Source organism: Rhinopithecus bieti, unplaced genomic scaffold (genome assembly GCF_001698545.2).
Source record: "Rhinopithecus bieti isolate Rb0 unplaced genomic scaffold, ASM169854v2 scaffold_35077, whole genome shotgun sequence".
Lineage (NCBI taxonomy): Eukaryota > Metazoa > Chordata > Mammalia > Primates > Cercopithecidae > Rhinopithecus > Rhinopithecus bieti.
The window spans coordinates 134,576-147,610 of record NW_016814799.1 but is presented as its reverse complement, the minus strand read 5'-3'; the positions used below and the strand labels follow the sequence as shown (position 1 = coordinate 147,610).

The 13,035-nt window shown below is 38.7% G+C and overlaps 1 protein-coding gene across 1 annotated transcript in view; it reads right to left on the bottom strand.

Moving 5' to 3' along the window:
- The window catches only part of COL25A1 (collagen type XXV alpha 1 chain), a 200,755-nt gene that overhangs the window by 54,499 nt on the left and 133,221 nt on the right, over positions 1–13,035 (bottom strand). The window contains exons 15-18 of the mRNA XM_017852381.1: positions 9,755–9,817; positions 3,809–3,877; positions 2,999–3,043; positions 862–906 (exon numbers count right to left, since the gene is read on the bottom strand). Coding sequence (XP_017707870.1) covers positions 862–906; positions 2,999–3,043; positions 3,809–3,877; positions 9,755–9,817 — 222 coding nt within the window. The remainder of the gene's footprint in view (positions 1–861; positions 907–2,998; positions 3,044–3,808; positions 3,878–9,754; positions 9,818–13,035) is intronic.

The following is a 13,035-nucleotide window of genomic DNA, read 5'->3' as shown; positions in this document are numbered from 1 at the left end:
CTTTTGTTCCTCATCCATACTTCATATATTGCTTCCTCATTCTTTTTTTGAGATGGAGTCTTGTTCTGTTGCCCAGGCTGGAATGCAGTAGCGTGATCTCGGCTCACTGCAACCTCTGCCTCCTGGGTTCAAGCAATTCTCCTGTCTCAGCCTCCCATGTAGCTGGGATTGCAGGCATGCACCACCATGCCCAGCTAATTTTTGTATTTTTAGTAGAGTTGGGGTTTCACCATGTTAGGCAGGCTGGCCTTGAACTCCTGACCTCAGGTGATCCACCAGCCTTGGTATCCCAAAGTGCTAGGATTACAGGTGTGAGCCACTGCATCTGGCCCTCATTCTTTAAAAAGATAGAACATTGTTCTGTAGAAAAATGTTGGCTTTCCCATCAGGAATGAATGCCACAAAAATTAAACCAAATAGGGTACAAACAATAGAATACATGTATATTTTTAAGACTTCTACCCTACTTACTAGATCTGCTACTTAACTTCCATTAGTCATGTCATAATTCCCTTTTTTTTAAAAAGGATGCTGAACATATGGGTTATTGCTTTCTTTATAATTGAGTTAATTGCAAAGTGGAAAATTCCATTAGCTGGATGGGAACAGAGGGAAAGTAGACAGGGGGAGTTCTTCAAACCTTCTCAAAGAAACTTAGTTTATGTGTTGGAATCCCTACACTCACTGCTTCTGGTGAGGAAAGAAAAGGAAGTAGGGGCATTTCAGGAATAATTACAGTAGTCTACCTTCAATACTATTATTGAGTATTATTAATACAGATGTCATATGAACAGCCATGACATGAATTCAAATCTGCGATTGTAGGAAGCAAAAGTTTAGATGGATGAGAGGAACACTCACCCTTGGTCCCTGAGCTCCAGAGTCCCCTTTGTCTCCACGATCCCCCTTTTCCCATTGGAAAGAGAAAAAACTTAATTAGAAGTGGGAGAGTCTAGAAATCTCTCATCTAAGAATGTATTTATACCATACAGAAGCACCTTTAATATGAACTTCTGAAGTGAAAAATAACAGCAACCACCACCAAAATGGCAAATGCTTTTTTAAAGATACAGCTTGAAAAGAACTAAAATTCCTTTTTTAAAAAAATTCCCTTTTCAGGTAATAGAGTATCTTGAAACAACAATATATATGGTAACTGTCTCACTAGGTAGGATCTGCAAAGGCAAAGCAAGAGGTTTCTATGGCACCCAAAGTAAGTTTTTACCTTGCAGATTGAGACATGTTCTTCCTTTTTATGAAGAGATTTGGGGCAAAGGGAAAAAGAGCCAACAATTGTGTTGTTTTTCCTCTGAGAAGAAAAGTATAGATAATTGGGACAGGAAAGGAGTAAAGAGCTCATTCTAGGGAGAATTAGGAAAGGAAGATCAGAGGCTAGGCCTCCCTCTGATGATGGGGATCTAAGGAAAAGTTCATCTGTAGATATAGGCATTTTAACACTCAGACAGTGCTGAAGTGGACAGCAGCCAGCTGGAACAGGTTGGCAGGGCTGAAGGTCAGAGGCAGGGCAAACCCAACGCTCTTTTTTCAGTGCAATATGAAATTTATCGACGTTTCAGTGATGGTGGCATTACCTCAACTGTAGAGCAGCAGGAATAGTCTAAGCCCTCAACATTCTTAGAAATGTAAACTGAAACTTTGGAGAAGAGATTTGAACCTGTGTAGATTTAAAGGTTCTTTAAAACAGCCTTAAATCGATAGGGTTCTTTTTCTGTACAGACTTCAAAGCATTTTTATTTTTTAAAAATTTATTATTTTTTTTTATTATACTTTTAAGTTCTAGGGTACATGTGCAATAACATCAGGTTTGTTACATATGTATATAGTGTGCCATGTGGTGTGCTGCACCCATCAACTTTGTCAGCACCCATCAGTTCATCAATTATATCAGGTATAAACACACAACAACACCTCCCCCGAACACACCCCCCTCCCCATGATAGGCCAAACCAGTGTGTGATGTACACACACATCAAGTCCCAAGAACAACATTGAAAACAAAATTCCCACCTATGAGAGAACATCGTGAAAGGTTTTCTGTTCTTTAAAAAATTTGCTAAGTAGATGATGGTTTCCAGCTGCACCAAGTCCTACAAAGACGCAAACTCATCTTTTTATGTGCATAAGTATTACCATGGTGTATATTTCCACAATTATAAACAACAAATCTGTCACAGATGGACATTTGGTTGATTCCAAGTCTTTGCTATTGTAATAGTAGCACACAATAAATACGTGTGCATGTGTACAATAAAGCAGCATGATTATAATCGTTTGGTATCAAGCATTTTAAAAGTTTTCTACAGATTTCACATAAACTGGGTAAGGATGAATAAAGATAAGCAGGAAAAAAGATGATAATTCTTCCCATCCACAGTATGCTAATAACATTGATCATAATAAATTTGCTATGAATGAAGCGTTAATAATCTTTGCTCTCTGTTTTCTTCATCTTGCACATATTTTTTTCCATGTTAGTAGCTAACAGCATTTTAAATAACATGATTCTGCTGACACTATATATGTTATTGCAGATAGTATAAAGAGTATGATATAGAGGAGAATTTCAATTGGCAGTAAAATTTCAATGCAACGAAGGGAGTCAATTAAAAAGCAGAGTATAATTTGAGCATTTATCACAAAGATAGCCAGGAAATGAAAAATTAGATTATATAATACATAATTTAAGGAAAGTTCTTAATTTTTTTCCAAGAAGCTATTCCTATGAAATGGGAAATACAACTTTTCTTAAGGAATTTTCTGAAGCACAAGACTATGCAAAAACAAGCAAGATGAAATAAACATATTGTTTTGAGTTATCATCATAGAGATACTGCAATCCATTTTGCAATAAGAATTGCAATTTCACTGTGTGAAAGAGTTTAATCTAAAACATGAAAAACATGCCTCTGTGGCAAAGGTAAAAAGCACAGATCTTGAAGGCCTCATGTTATATTTAAATGGTTATCTGGTTACTGACCTTTGACCCCTTTGGGCCTCTACTTCCTGATTCACCTTGTTTCCCCTATTACAGGAGAATAAGAGTATAAAAAAGATAAAATTATAGAGGAGATAAGAACAGAAGAAAAGAAATTAGCAGTCACTCAGAATAATGAAGAAAAATGGAAACACTTTATTTTAACTGCCTCAATATATGGTTCTACAGAATGTTGGTTATTATAATACTAAACGTAAGTATCATCACTATATCATCAGTTCATTCCATTATTATTCTGAAGGCTGCCCTCCCATCAGTGGATGAGAAGAGTTCTGTGAATAATTCTCATTAGTCTCAACAGTGTTGGCCTGCATCAATTTCCTTTTCATCAAAGAGTAAATCGTTTCCTGTGTCTCCAGGAGGGGCTATTAAAATAAAGTGTGACCATACTAGTTTGCAGAAAGTTTAAATGAATAAGGTTAAACAGTCAAATAAGTCCTTAGCTCTAATATTTTCAAGGTGTTACGCCCCATTAAGTTACCATAGAAACTAACACAGCACTTATCAACAGGGATTTTTTCTCAGTAAGTTTTAATACACATTGAGTGATAATGTGTTAATATGACAGCACTTCTTTTACATTTGGATATGCTATCAGTTTGCTCACTGAACAGATTAAACAGGGTGAGATGAATTGTAAAATCTCTTTTGAAAAGAACCAGTTGGTGTGCATTTCAACAAACTATTTGTGATTTGGGCTGTTTTAATACCTGTTGAGAATGTTTTCGTTTTTTGTGTTCTAAATCAAATCAAGCCAGAGAATGGTTATTTTCCAATGTAAGAATAACTGACCTTTGGTCCGGGGGCTCCGGGTTCCCCTCGCTCACCTCTTCCAGGAGGCCCTGCTTCCCCCCGTTCACCCTGTCACAAATTGCAAAACAGGTAAATGGCCATTCCCCCAACCCAGGCTGGTCCCTGTAGATTAATAAATGAGTTGAATGAAACCAAAGAAAGCAGAGAGTTTTCATTGATTTACCCAGTACCCAGCATTTTATTTATTCATGTTATCTCTTAACATGAATTATTTTATAATCAAAACAATTTGTGATGGTTAATTTTAGGTGTCAACTTGACTGGATTAAGGGACACATAGAAAGATAATAAAACATTGCTCTGGGTGTGTCTATGAAGGTGTTAATGGAGGACACTGGTGGGTGAGTCTATTGACTGAGTGAGGAAGATCTACTTTCAATGTGAGGCGGCACCATTAAATCTGCTGGGGGCCCAGATAGAAGAGGAAAGGCAAACTCTGTCTTCCGGAGCTGAGAGCCCTTCTTCTCAGTCCTTGGACATCAGAACTCCAGGTTCTTGTCTTTGGATTTTGGGACTTGCACCAGTGCCCCTCAGGCTCTCATGCCTTCAGCCTCAGACTGAAAGTTACACCATCTGCCTCCCTGGACCTGGGGCTTTCCAACTTGGACTGAGCCATGCTACTGTCAACCCAGGGTCTCCTCCAGCTTGCAGATAGCCAGTTGTGGGACTTCTCAGCCTCCATAATTCCATGAGCCAATTACCCTAATAAATCCCCACTCATCTATCTATCTCCCTGGATATATCCTATTGGTTCTGTCTCTCTGGAGAACCTTGACTAATATGCAATTAGCCAATGTTTGTATTATCATCCCCATTTTATGGATAAGGAAATGGTTTGGTAAATGCCTGTCAAATAGCTATGTTGGTAAATAGAAAGACCTTTAAATGGAATTGATAAAGACCATCATTATACCTCAAAATAGGAACGAATATCCGTTTTCATTCTGCAGTCACTTTTTAAGAACTGCTGGCAAGAAGCATGGCAAAGTGGTTAAGTTCCTGGCTCTGTAATCCAGCATCTTAGGTTTTACTCCTGGCTCTGCTATTTACCAATTCTGTGTTCTAGGGTAAGTTAGTTAGGTTCTGTACACCTCAGTTTCCTCTGTAAAATGGACAAAGTTAATAGTACTCATCTCATAGTTTATGAATGTAAAAGTGTTCAGAATGGTGCTAGTCACACAGGTTTTATAGTTTTTTAAATATATTCATGTCTCTGTGAAGTATAAATATGGCTACTGTCCTCAAGGACCTAGTGATGTACTTAGGCAGACAAGAGCCGCAAAAAACCAAAATAGTTCAGGATTAAGGAGTAATATAAGGCCATATATGACAGAAGGGGAATCCCCATTGATTTCTGTTATTGTGGATTGGATCCCTGGAGGTGAGACTTGAATTGTGTCCTGAAGGATGAGTAGGGTTTATTTCATAATTATTGCTGTTAATGACTGTAGCATGGATGAGTGCAGGAACTGCACAAAACACTTTACATGCATTATCCTATTTAATCCTCAGGACAGATGAGAAAAGTTTTATTATCCATATTCTACAGATGAGGAAGCCAAAGTTTGGAGAGGTTAAGTAACTTGTTCCAAGTCACAAAGCTTTTAAAGTGGGTAAAACTGGTTGTACTCAAACTTCAATTTTTGCATAAATGTTTTAAATGTACATCTTTGCACATCTCTGATCATTTTCTGAGGATAAATTCCTAGTTGGAAAATTGCTAGGTCAAAAAGTATGAATATTTTTAAAAACTTGCTAAATTGCCCTCCAGGAAGATGGTGCCTTTTAATACTCCCTAAACACAGAGTAAAGAGTATCTGGCTTCTTGCATAAGGGGTAGAATTTCAATCATCAAACATTTAGAATTCAGACTGTTGATGACATATTTATGGATGAAAGAGGTGCTCTCCTCACTGAAGGAAATACTTCATCTTGGAAAAGATAATAAAATAGAATTGGATCTGTGGTGGGTCATGTAGGGCTTTAAATTCCAAGATCCTTATCTGTATCATGCCCACTTTGGGAAGCTTTTGTAGTTTTGTAGGGGAGGTGGGATAGGTTAGTCAAGGGTTAAGAAAGACAGGAGGCAAGAGTTAAAGACTCAGTAGGCTTCTCAACAGCAACTGAAGAGGTTGTGAAAATGGAGAGGTTGAGAGAAAGACAAGGGACTTCTCTAGATACAGGAGATAGACACAATGGCCCAGAAACAAAAGGGCTTTTGCTTTTGTCATCCCCACCCCATTACCCTGTTGAATGAGACTAAGGAGCTTCTATTGGTATATGAAAATTATTTTAAAAACTGTAAAGTATTTGGTGTTTCTTTTAATATTTTACTTTAAGAATTACAGAATAATTCTTAAACAGTCCACTATGAAAACCCCTTAAAATCATTTATCTGTAGTTTGCCACAAGAGTGGAAGTCTATACATCTGTACTTTTTTTTTTTTTTTTTTTTTTTTGAGACAGAGTCTCGCTAGTCGCCCGCTGCTGGAGTGCAGTGCTGGATCTCAGCTCACTGCAAGCTCCGCCTCGGGTTTTAACGCCATTCTCCTGCCCTCAGCCTCCTGAGTAGCTGGGACTACAGCATCCCACCTCGCCCAGCTAGATTTTTGTATTTTTTAGTAGAGACGGGGTTTCACTGTATTGGCCAGGATGGTCTTGATCCCCTGGCCTCGTGATCCGCCCATCTCGGCCTCCCAAAGTTCTGGGATTACAGGCTTGAGCCAACGCACCCGGCCCTTACATCTTTACTTTTTAACATTTATATATTTTTAGAGAGGGGATCTTGCTATGTTGCCCAGGCTGGAGTACAGTGGCTATTTACAGGCACTATCATAGCACACTACAGCCTCAAACTCCTGGGCTCAAGTAGTTCTCTGGCCTCAGCCTCCTGAGTAGGTAGGATGACAGGTGTGCACCACCACACCAACCTAGAATCACTTTTTGTTACATCCTTTATTAGTTCCCTATCACTCTCTGAAATCATATTATTTATTTGTTTACTTCTTTCCCTCCTTCCATCTGTTCCTCGCCCACACTGCAATGTAAGCTTCAGGAGAATAGAAACTGTTGCTGTTGCATTTACTTCCCATGCTTAAATGCCGAAAAATATTTGGTAAAAACATTGGTAAATTAATGAATAAACAGTATTAGTAAAAGTATTCTAAAATATTCTGACTATAGCCCCATTTCTTTTCTTTTCTTTTTCTTTTCTTTTTTCTTTTTTTTTTTGAGGCAGGGTCTCACTCTGTCACTCAGACTGGGGTGCAGTGGTGTGATCTCGGCTCACTGCAACCTCTGCCTCCTGGGCTCAGGTGATCCTTCCACCTCAGCCTCCTAAGTAGCTGGGACTACAGGCATGTGCCACCATGCCCAGATAATTTTTGTATTTTTAGTGGAGATGGGGTCTCGTCTCGTTGCCTAGGCTGGTCTCAAACTCCTAGACTCAAGCAATCTGCCTGCCTCAGCCTCCCAAAGTGCTGGGATTAGAGTCGCAAGCCACCATTTCCAGATTCCTCCCCCCCATTTCCTTAGCCTGATCTAGGTCCCTTTCAGGTACTAATGTAGATACAAAAGATGCAGCATTTTTTGATGCCATTACACATCTTCCTTGATTATGATCTTTCTTCACTGTGTTGGGAATAAGAAACATAGTCTTAGCTACTTTTTAAATCTGAATTTAGTGGTACAAATCCAGATTGTCTACACAAGTAGAAGAGTGGTGTTCAGCTGAAAGAGATTTTTAAAATAATCATGACTTTCCCATTATCATACTGAACCAACCATAACATTTATACTTAGCATATGTGGATTCAACACAAATTAGATATTTAAATAATATTCATGTGTGTATATGTGTGCACGTGCATGTTGCTGTTTTAACAGCTGATTTAAGGTAGGTAATTCAGCTGACAATTAACCTCAAAGTAATGTTAGTAAAATGAATTTCCTATCCATATCCCCTCTGTGAAAATACAAAATAGGTACAGTACATTCTTTACTTTTATTTGGGGTTCAGAGTAGTATCTGTTACATGAGTACCTGGTCTATAAAATCATGCTAGATTCTTCATAACAGTAATTAATGTTGATTTCATGCCTCTACCTGGAACTTTTTCTGAAACTGCAGAATAGTTTAAAATCAGGTAACTAAAGAAAAGATATTTAGGAATGAACTCCACTCTCTACTGCTTGTGTTTTCTCTATTTTCCCTTGTACAGCACACAAAATGTCACACATGCTTTTAGATCCAGTTCACGCCTGGCTTTCTCCTTCATTGACCAGGCCTCCCTTTCTTTGTGTATCACGCCCATCTGTGAGGCTGCCTTCTTTTCTCCCCTGGCTCTGAGGCTGCAAGCCTGAATAAATACAACAGTTCTTGTATTAACAGGGAATGCTCATTATTTTCTTGCTCTCTCTCTCTCTTTTTATTCCAGAAAGGCATTTCTTGTGTGAATCTGCTCAGGCTAAAACAGGCATTCCTCATATTTTGTTAATAAGCCTGACAGCTCATGATGTGGAGAAATTTCTTAAGAAAACAATTTTGCATAATCTGATGGAGTTTCGTCCCCCCAGGACACACATAGTTTCCATTTACTAGGTTTAGAGTTATTTTCACTTGACCAGAAGAAATGAGGACCCTTCTGTCAGAACAGACCATGAACATATTTCTGCAACTCTTGGAAATCATCCCTGGCTTATTTCTGTTGAATGCAATACACATTGAGGCAAAGACTGCTATGGTTTAAAAATAAAAGAATGTAGTTTGATGTAATTTTGCCCCTTCTTTGATTCATGAGTCTGTCATGAGTAAAGTTCTATCATCAGAGCTGTACTTTTTATGTCTTTCAGGGTAGATTAAAAGAGAACTCTGGGTCTGACTGTATTCATAGCAGCATTTTTTTTTTTTTTTTACATGGCAGCACATAGATTTTGCTTTTAGAGCCCTCTCTAGGGTTGCCAAGCAGAAGATCATGAGATGGTTTTCATTATAGAATATTTTTGCAGACATTATTCAGAGTAGATCCTTTTGGGATGAGGCACTTAGGAATCTATATGACATCAGTACTTGCCTTTGAAATCTGGGGAGTAATGGGAATTGTAATAACCTTTGATTTACAAGTATATCCTGAAAATGGTGATGAGGAGCAGCAGTTAATGAGTTTTATCTCTCCTCCTCAGAATTCCTCTACTTTTCCATATGGCCAGGAGGCTAATAGCATCCTATCAGTTTAGGAGCAATTTGGGGGACAAGTGGAACAATTAAAATATTCCACCATCCTGTTGTCTTGCCTAAGGCTTTCTAGAATTAACTTTCCACTACTCAATATTAAACACAGTGGTCCCATTAGAAGTGTTAGTAATAGGTAGGTTAAGCTGCTTTCATTCTCTATTAGGCAAAAATATCTGGCAAACTAAATTATGAAGTTATCCCACATTTCTTTCAACATAGTGGACTAAAATATATGACAAAATTTCAGAAAGAAGAAATCAAGCAGGAAAGAAGGAGGGAGGGAGGAAGAAAAGAAAGAAAGAAAATAAAAGAAAAAGAAAGAAAGAAAATAAAGAGAGAAGGAAAGAGAGAGAAAGAAAGGAAGAAAGAAGGAAAGAAAGAGAGAGGGAGGGAGGGAAGAAAGGAAGGAAGGAAGGAAGGAAGGAAGGAAGGAAGGAAGGAAGGAAGGAAGGAAGGAAAAGGGAAGGAAAGGAAGGGAAGGAAGGAAAGGAAGGGGAAGGGAAAGGAAGCGAAGGGAAGGAAGGAAGGAAGGGAGGAAGGAAAGGGAGAAAGGAAGGAAGGAAAGGAAGGAAAGAAGGAATGAAGGAAGAGAGAGAGAAAGAAGAAAGGAGAGAAGAAAGAAGAAAGAGAAAAGAAAAGAAAGAAGGAAGGAAGGAAGGAAGGAAAGGAAGAAAAAGAAAGAGGCCCACTTACTTTTGTTCCTGGTAAACCTGGTAAGCCTGGTTCTCCTTGAGGGCCAATGAAACCTGGTTCTCCCTTTAAAAACATGGGCATATGAGATCATTAACAATTTGACAATAAATAAATAAATAAATAAACAAACAAACAAAGCTAAACTCATTTTCTTCTACTGAGATTTTACTTCCTTGATTGTACACAGCTTTCTTGCCAAGATCCAGGTACTGACTATAAAATTAATCAAAACTGGTTTTAATCAGTGAAGACACTTTGAGCAAAACTTTGGAGAAGTTTTAGAAAGTAAAAGTGACTAAGTAATCAGATAAATGTCCTTATAATTTCCTTCCTCATCTGTTGTCCAGTGTTTCTTACCACTTACCAAAACAAGATGCATTATGTTTGGGTGAATATGGTAGGTAGCCTCTAAAATGGGCCTCAATAATCTTACCTCCTGTTGTTCATCCCCTTGTGTAATCCTCTCCCCTTGAGTATAGACTGGATTTACTGACTCACATCTAATGAACAGAATATGGCAGAAGTGATGGGGTATCACTTCCAAACTTAAGTTGTGAAAAGTCTGTGGCTTCCATTTTGGGGGCCCTTTCTTGTTCTCTCTTAATTGGATCACATGTTGCGAGCACTGAGGTCTGCCCAACCACATGTGTGAACTTAGGAGCAAGTGCCTCACCCTTTTAGAGTTCTCAGATGAGACCATAGGCCTGGCTGCCAGCTACACAGCCATCTCATGGGAGACTGAGCCAGAAGCACCTAGTTATGCTGTGCTTGAATTCCTGTCCCTCACAAACTATAAGACAGTTAATGTTTGTTGTTTTAAGCCACTAACGTTTTCAGGGTATTATGGTAGGCAGCAATAGATAACTGATGCAATGAATGTTGTTAGGGAAGAGATTCAGGAGTGTTCAGCATGAAAAGAAAACTATCTCTCCTTGCCATACCTCCAAAACCTTGTCTCCACTACCTAGAAGAAACCCAGCAGTAAAACAAAAATATATTTCATCCTGGTCCACGATTCCTGGCACTAACCTCCTAAAATTGAATTTTCTGAGCGATAGGATAGAGAAGGAGCATCTTTTGTTATTCAAACCAGTTCCTTTCAACCATCCCTGAGTCTATGTCACTGAGGTGACTCTCATCGACGCCCTAGACAGCTTCAGGATAGGAACTGGTTGCCAGAGGGGCCAACGGCATAAGAGTGTGGGAACTTTCTGCCCTACCTCCCAGCCTCTGGGGAGGGGACAGGGTCTGGAGATGAGTCCAACCACCAATGGCCAATGATTTAATCAATTAGGCCTACGTAATGGAACTTCCATAAAAGGCCCTAAACAACAGGGACTAGAGAACATCCAAGTCAGTGAGCACATCCATGCACTGGGAGGGTGGAATATATCAACTCCATGGAGACAGAGGCTCTTGTGTTCTGGCCCCTTTTGGACCTCGCCCTATGTACTTCTTCATTTGGCTGTTCATTTTTATTAACTGTAACAGTTTATAGCACCTTCCTGATTTCTGTGAGTTGCCATAGCAAATATCAATCCTGAGTCGGGGGGTTGGGGGCGGGATGTGCAAACCCCTGAATTTATAGCTGAGTCAGACAGAAGTACAGGTAACCTGGGGGCTCAATACCTGTGCCTGGTGACCAAAATGAGGTCACTCTTATAAGACTCAGCCCTTAAATCTGTTTGATACCAACCTGGGGAGTTAGTGCCAGAACAGGATCGAATTGTAGGACACCCAGTTGGTGTCAGAGAATCAGAGAGGTAGAGAACTGGTTTTGGAAAATACACTACATATTTGGTGTTGGAAAACACTTGAGATAAGCGTTCACATTATCTTGACTATCCGTAAAGTTTTATTTTCTTTTTTAACTATTTGAGGTCAAATATAAGAGTTTACCCAAAATCTGTAAGAAAATTTTAAAGCAAAAGCCATAATGGCTTTGTTCTCACTTCCTGTTTTTTCCCCCTCTTGGATGATTTCTGGAGTAGTTGTTAATATTTTAAAATATATTTGATTTCCTTCTAAGGCAGTAGTATTTCAACCTTTGTTTCATGATACATGGAACTGAGCAGGAATGTATAGATAAAATGTTTTATAAGACATGATAAAATGTCAGGCTGGGTGCAGTGGCTCACACCTGTAATCCCAGTACTTTGGGAGGCTGAGGTGGGTGGATCACTTGAGTCCAGGAGTTCGAGACCAGCCTGGGCAACATAGAGAGACCCCCATCTCTACAAAAAATATGAAAAATTAGCCGGATGGGATTGTGCGAGCCTGTAGTCTCATCTACTTAGGAGACTGAGGCGGGAGGATCATTTGAGCCAGGGAGGTTGAGGCTGCAGTGAGACGTGATGGTGCCACTGCACTCCAACATGGTTGACAGAGAAGACCCTGTCTCAAAGAAACAAAACAAAACGACAGGCTAGAATGTCATCAAATATTTTCCACACAAGTCAATTTTTAAAATATGCTATAAAAAACCTTGGGTATTGGGTGGGGAACAAAAGGATATCACCACCACCAGACATATATTGATAGATAACTCATATATATTTATCTCTAGCCCTGGTGCTCATGAGACTGATCTAAGAAAAAAAAAAAGGCAGGAGTGGGGAACTAATGCTTTAGGTTTATTGCTTGCACATTTTCTATAACTCTCTAGTCTACCTGTCCCATACCTTACACCTATTAGAAAGGAGAATCTGAAAATATAATTTTGGGTGGCTCTCTTAATGGTCTAAAAATGAAAATCTGAACTATATTCAGAGAAATCAGTGGTGATTATTCTACTTCTAGTGAGAGAGTTTAACTAAAGTCAAACAAAAACATTACAAGGAATACATTTGTTTACATGTAAAATATTTCCCCTAACAAAATGATATATACAAATAAATATTTCCTCTGCCTTCCCAAGATAAATGCTGTATTAAAGTCAACGTGTATCATTGGTAACAACTTACTGTTGGGGGAATGTAATGCAAGTTAATATGTTGAAAGTTTATAGGAAGACAAGAATTCTTATATACATTCAAGTGAAAATAAAATGATTTCACTCTTTAGCAAAACAAATAGATGCGCCATTAAAGCATACTCATAAAAGAGAAGAAAAAAGAGTAAATGTTGCAAAAACATATTCCTTATACAGGTTAGTGTTTAGTTTATAAACAGATGAAGCATGCAGGTGCATAGTTCACAAACAAATAAATAAGGCTTTGCGATCTCAGCTGCCAGGTAAAAGTGGTTTTATTCTTCCTTTTTTTTTTTTTTTTTTTTTTTTT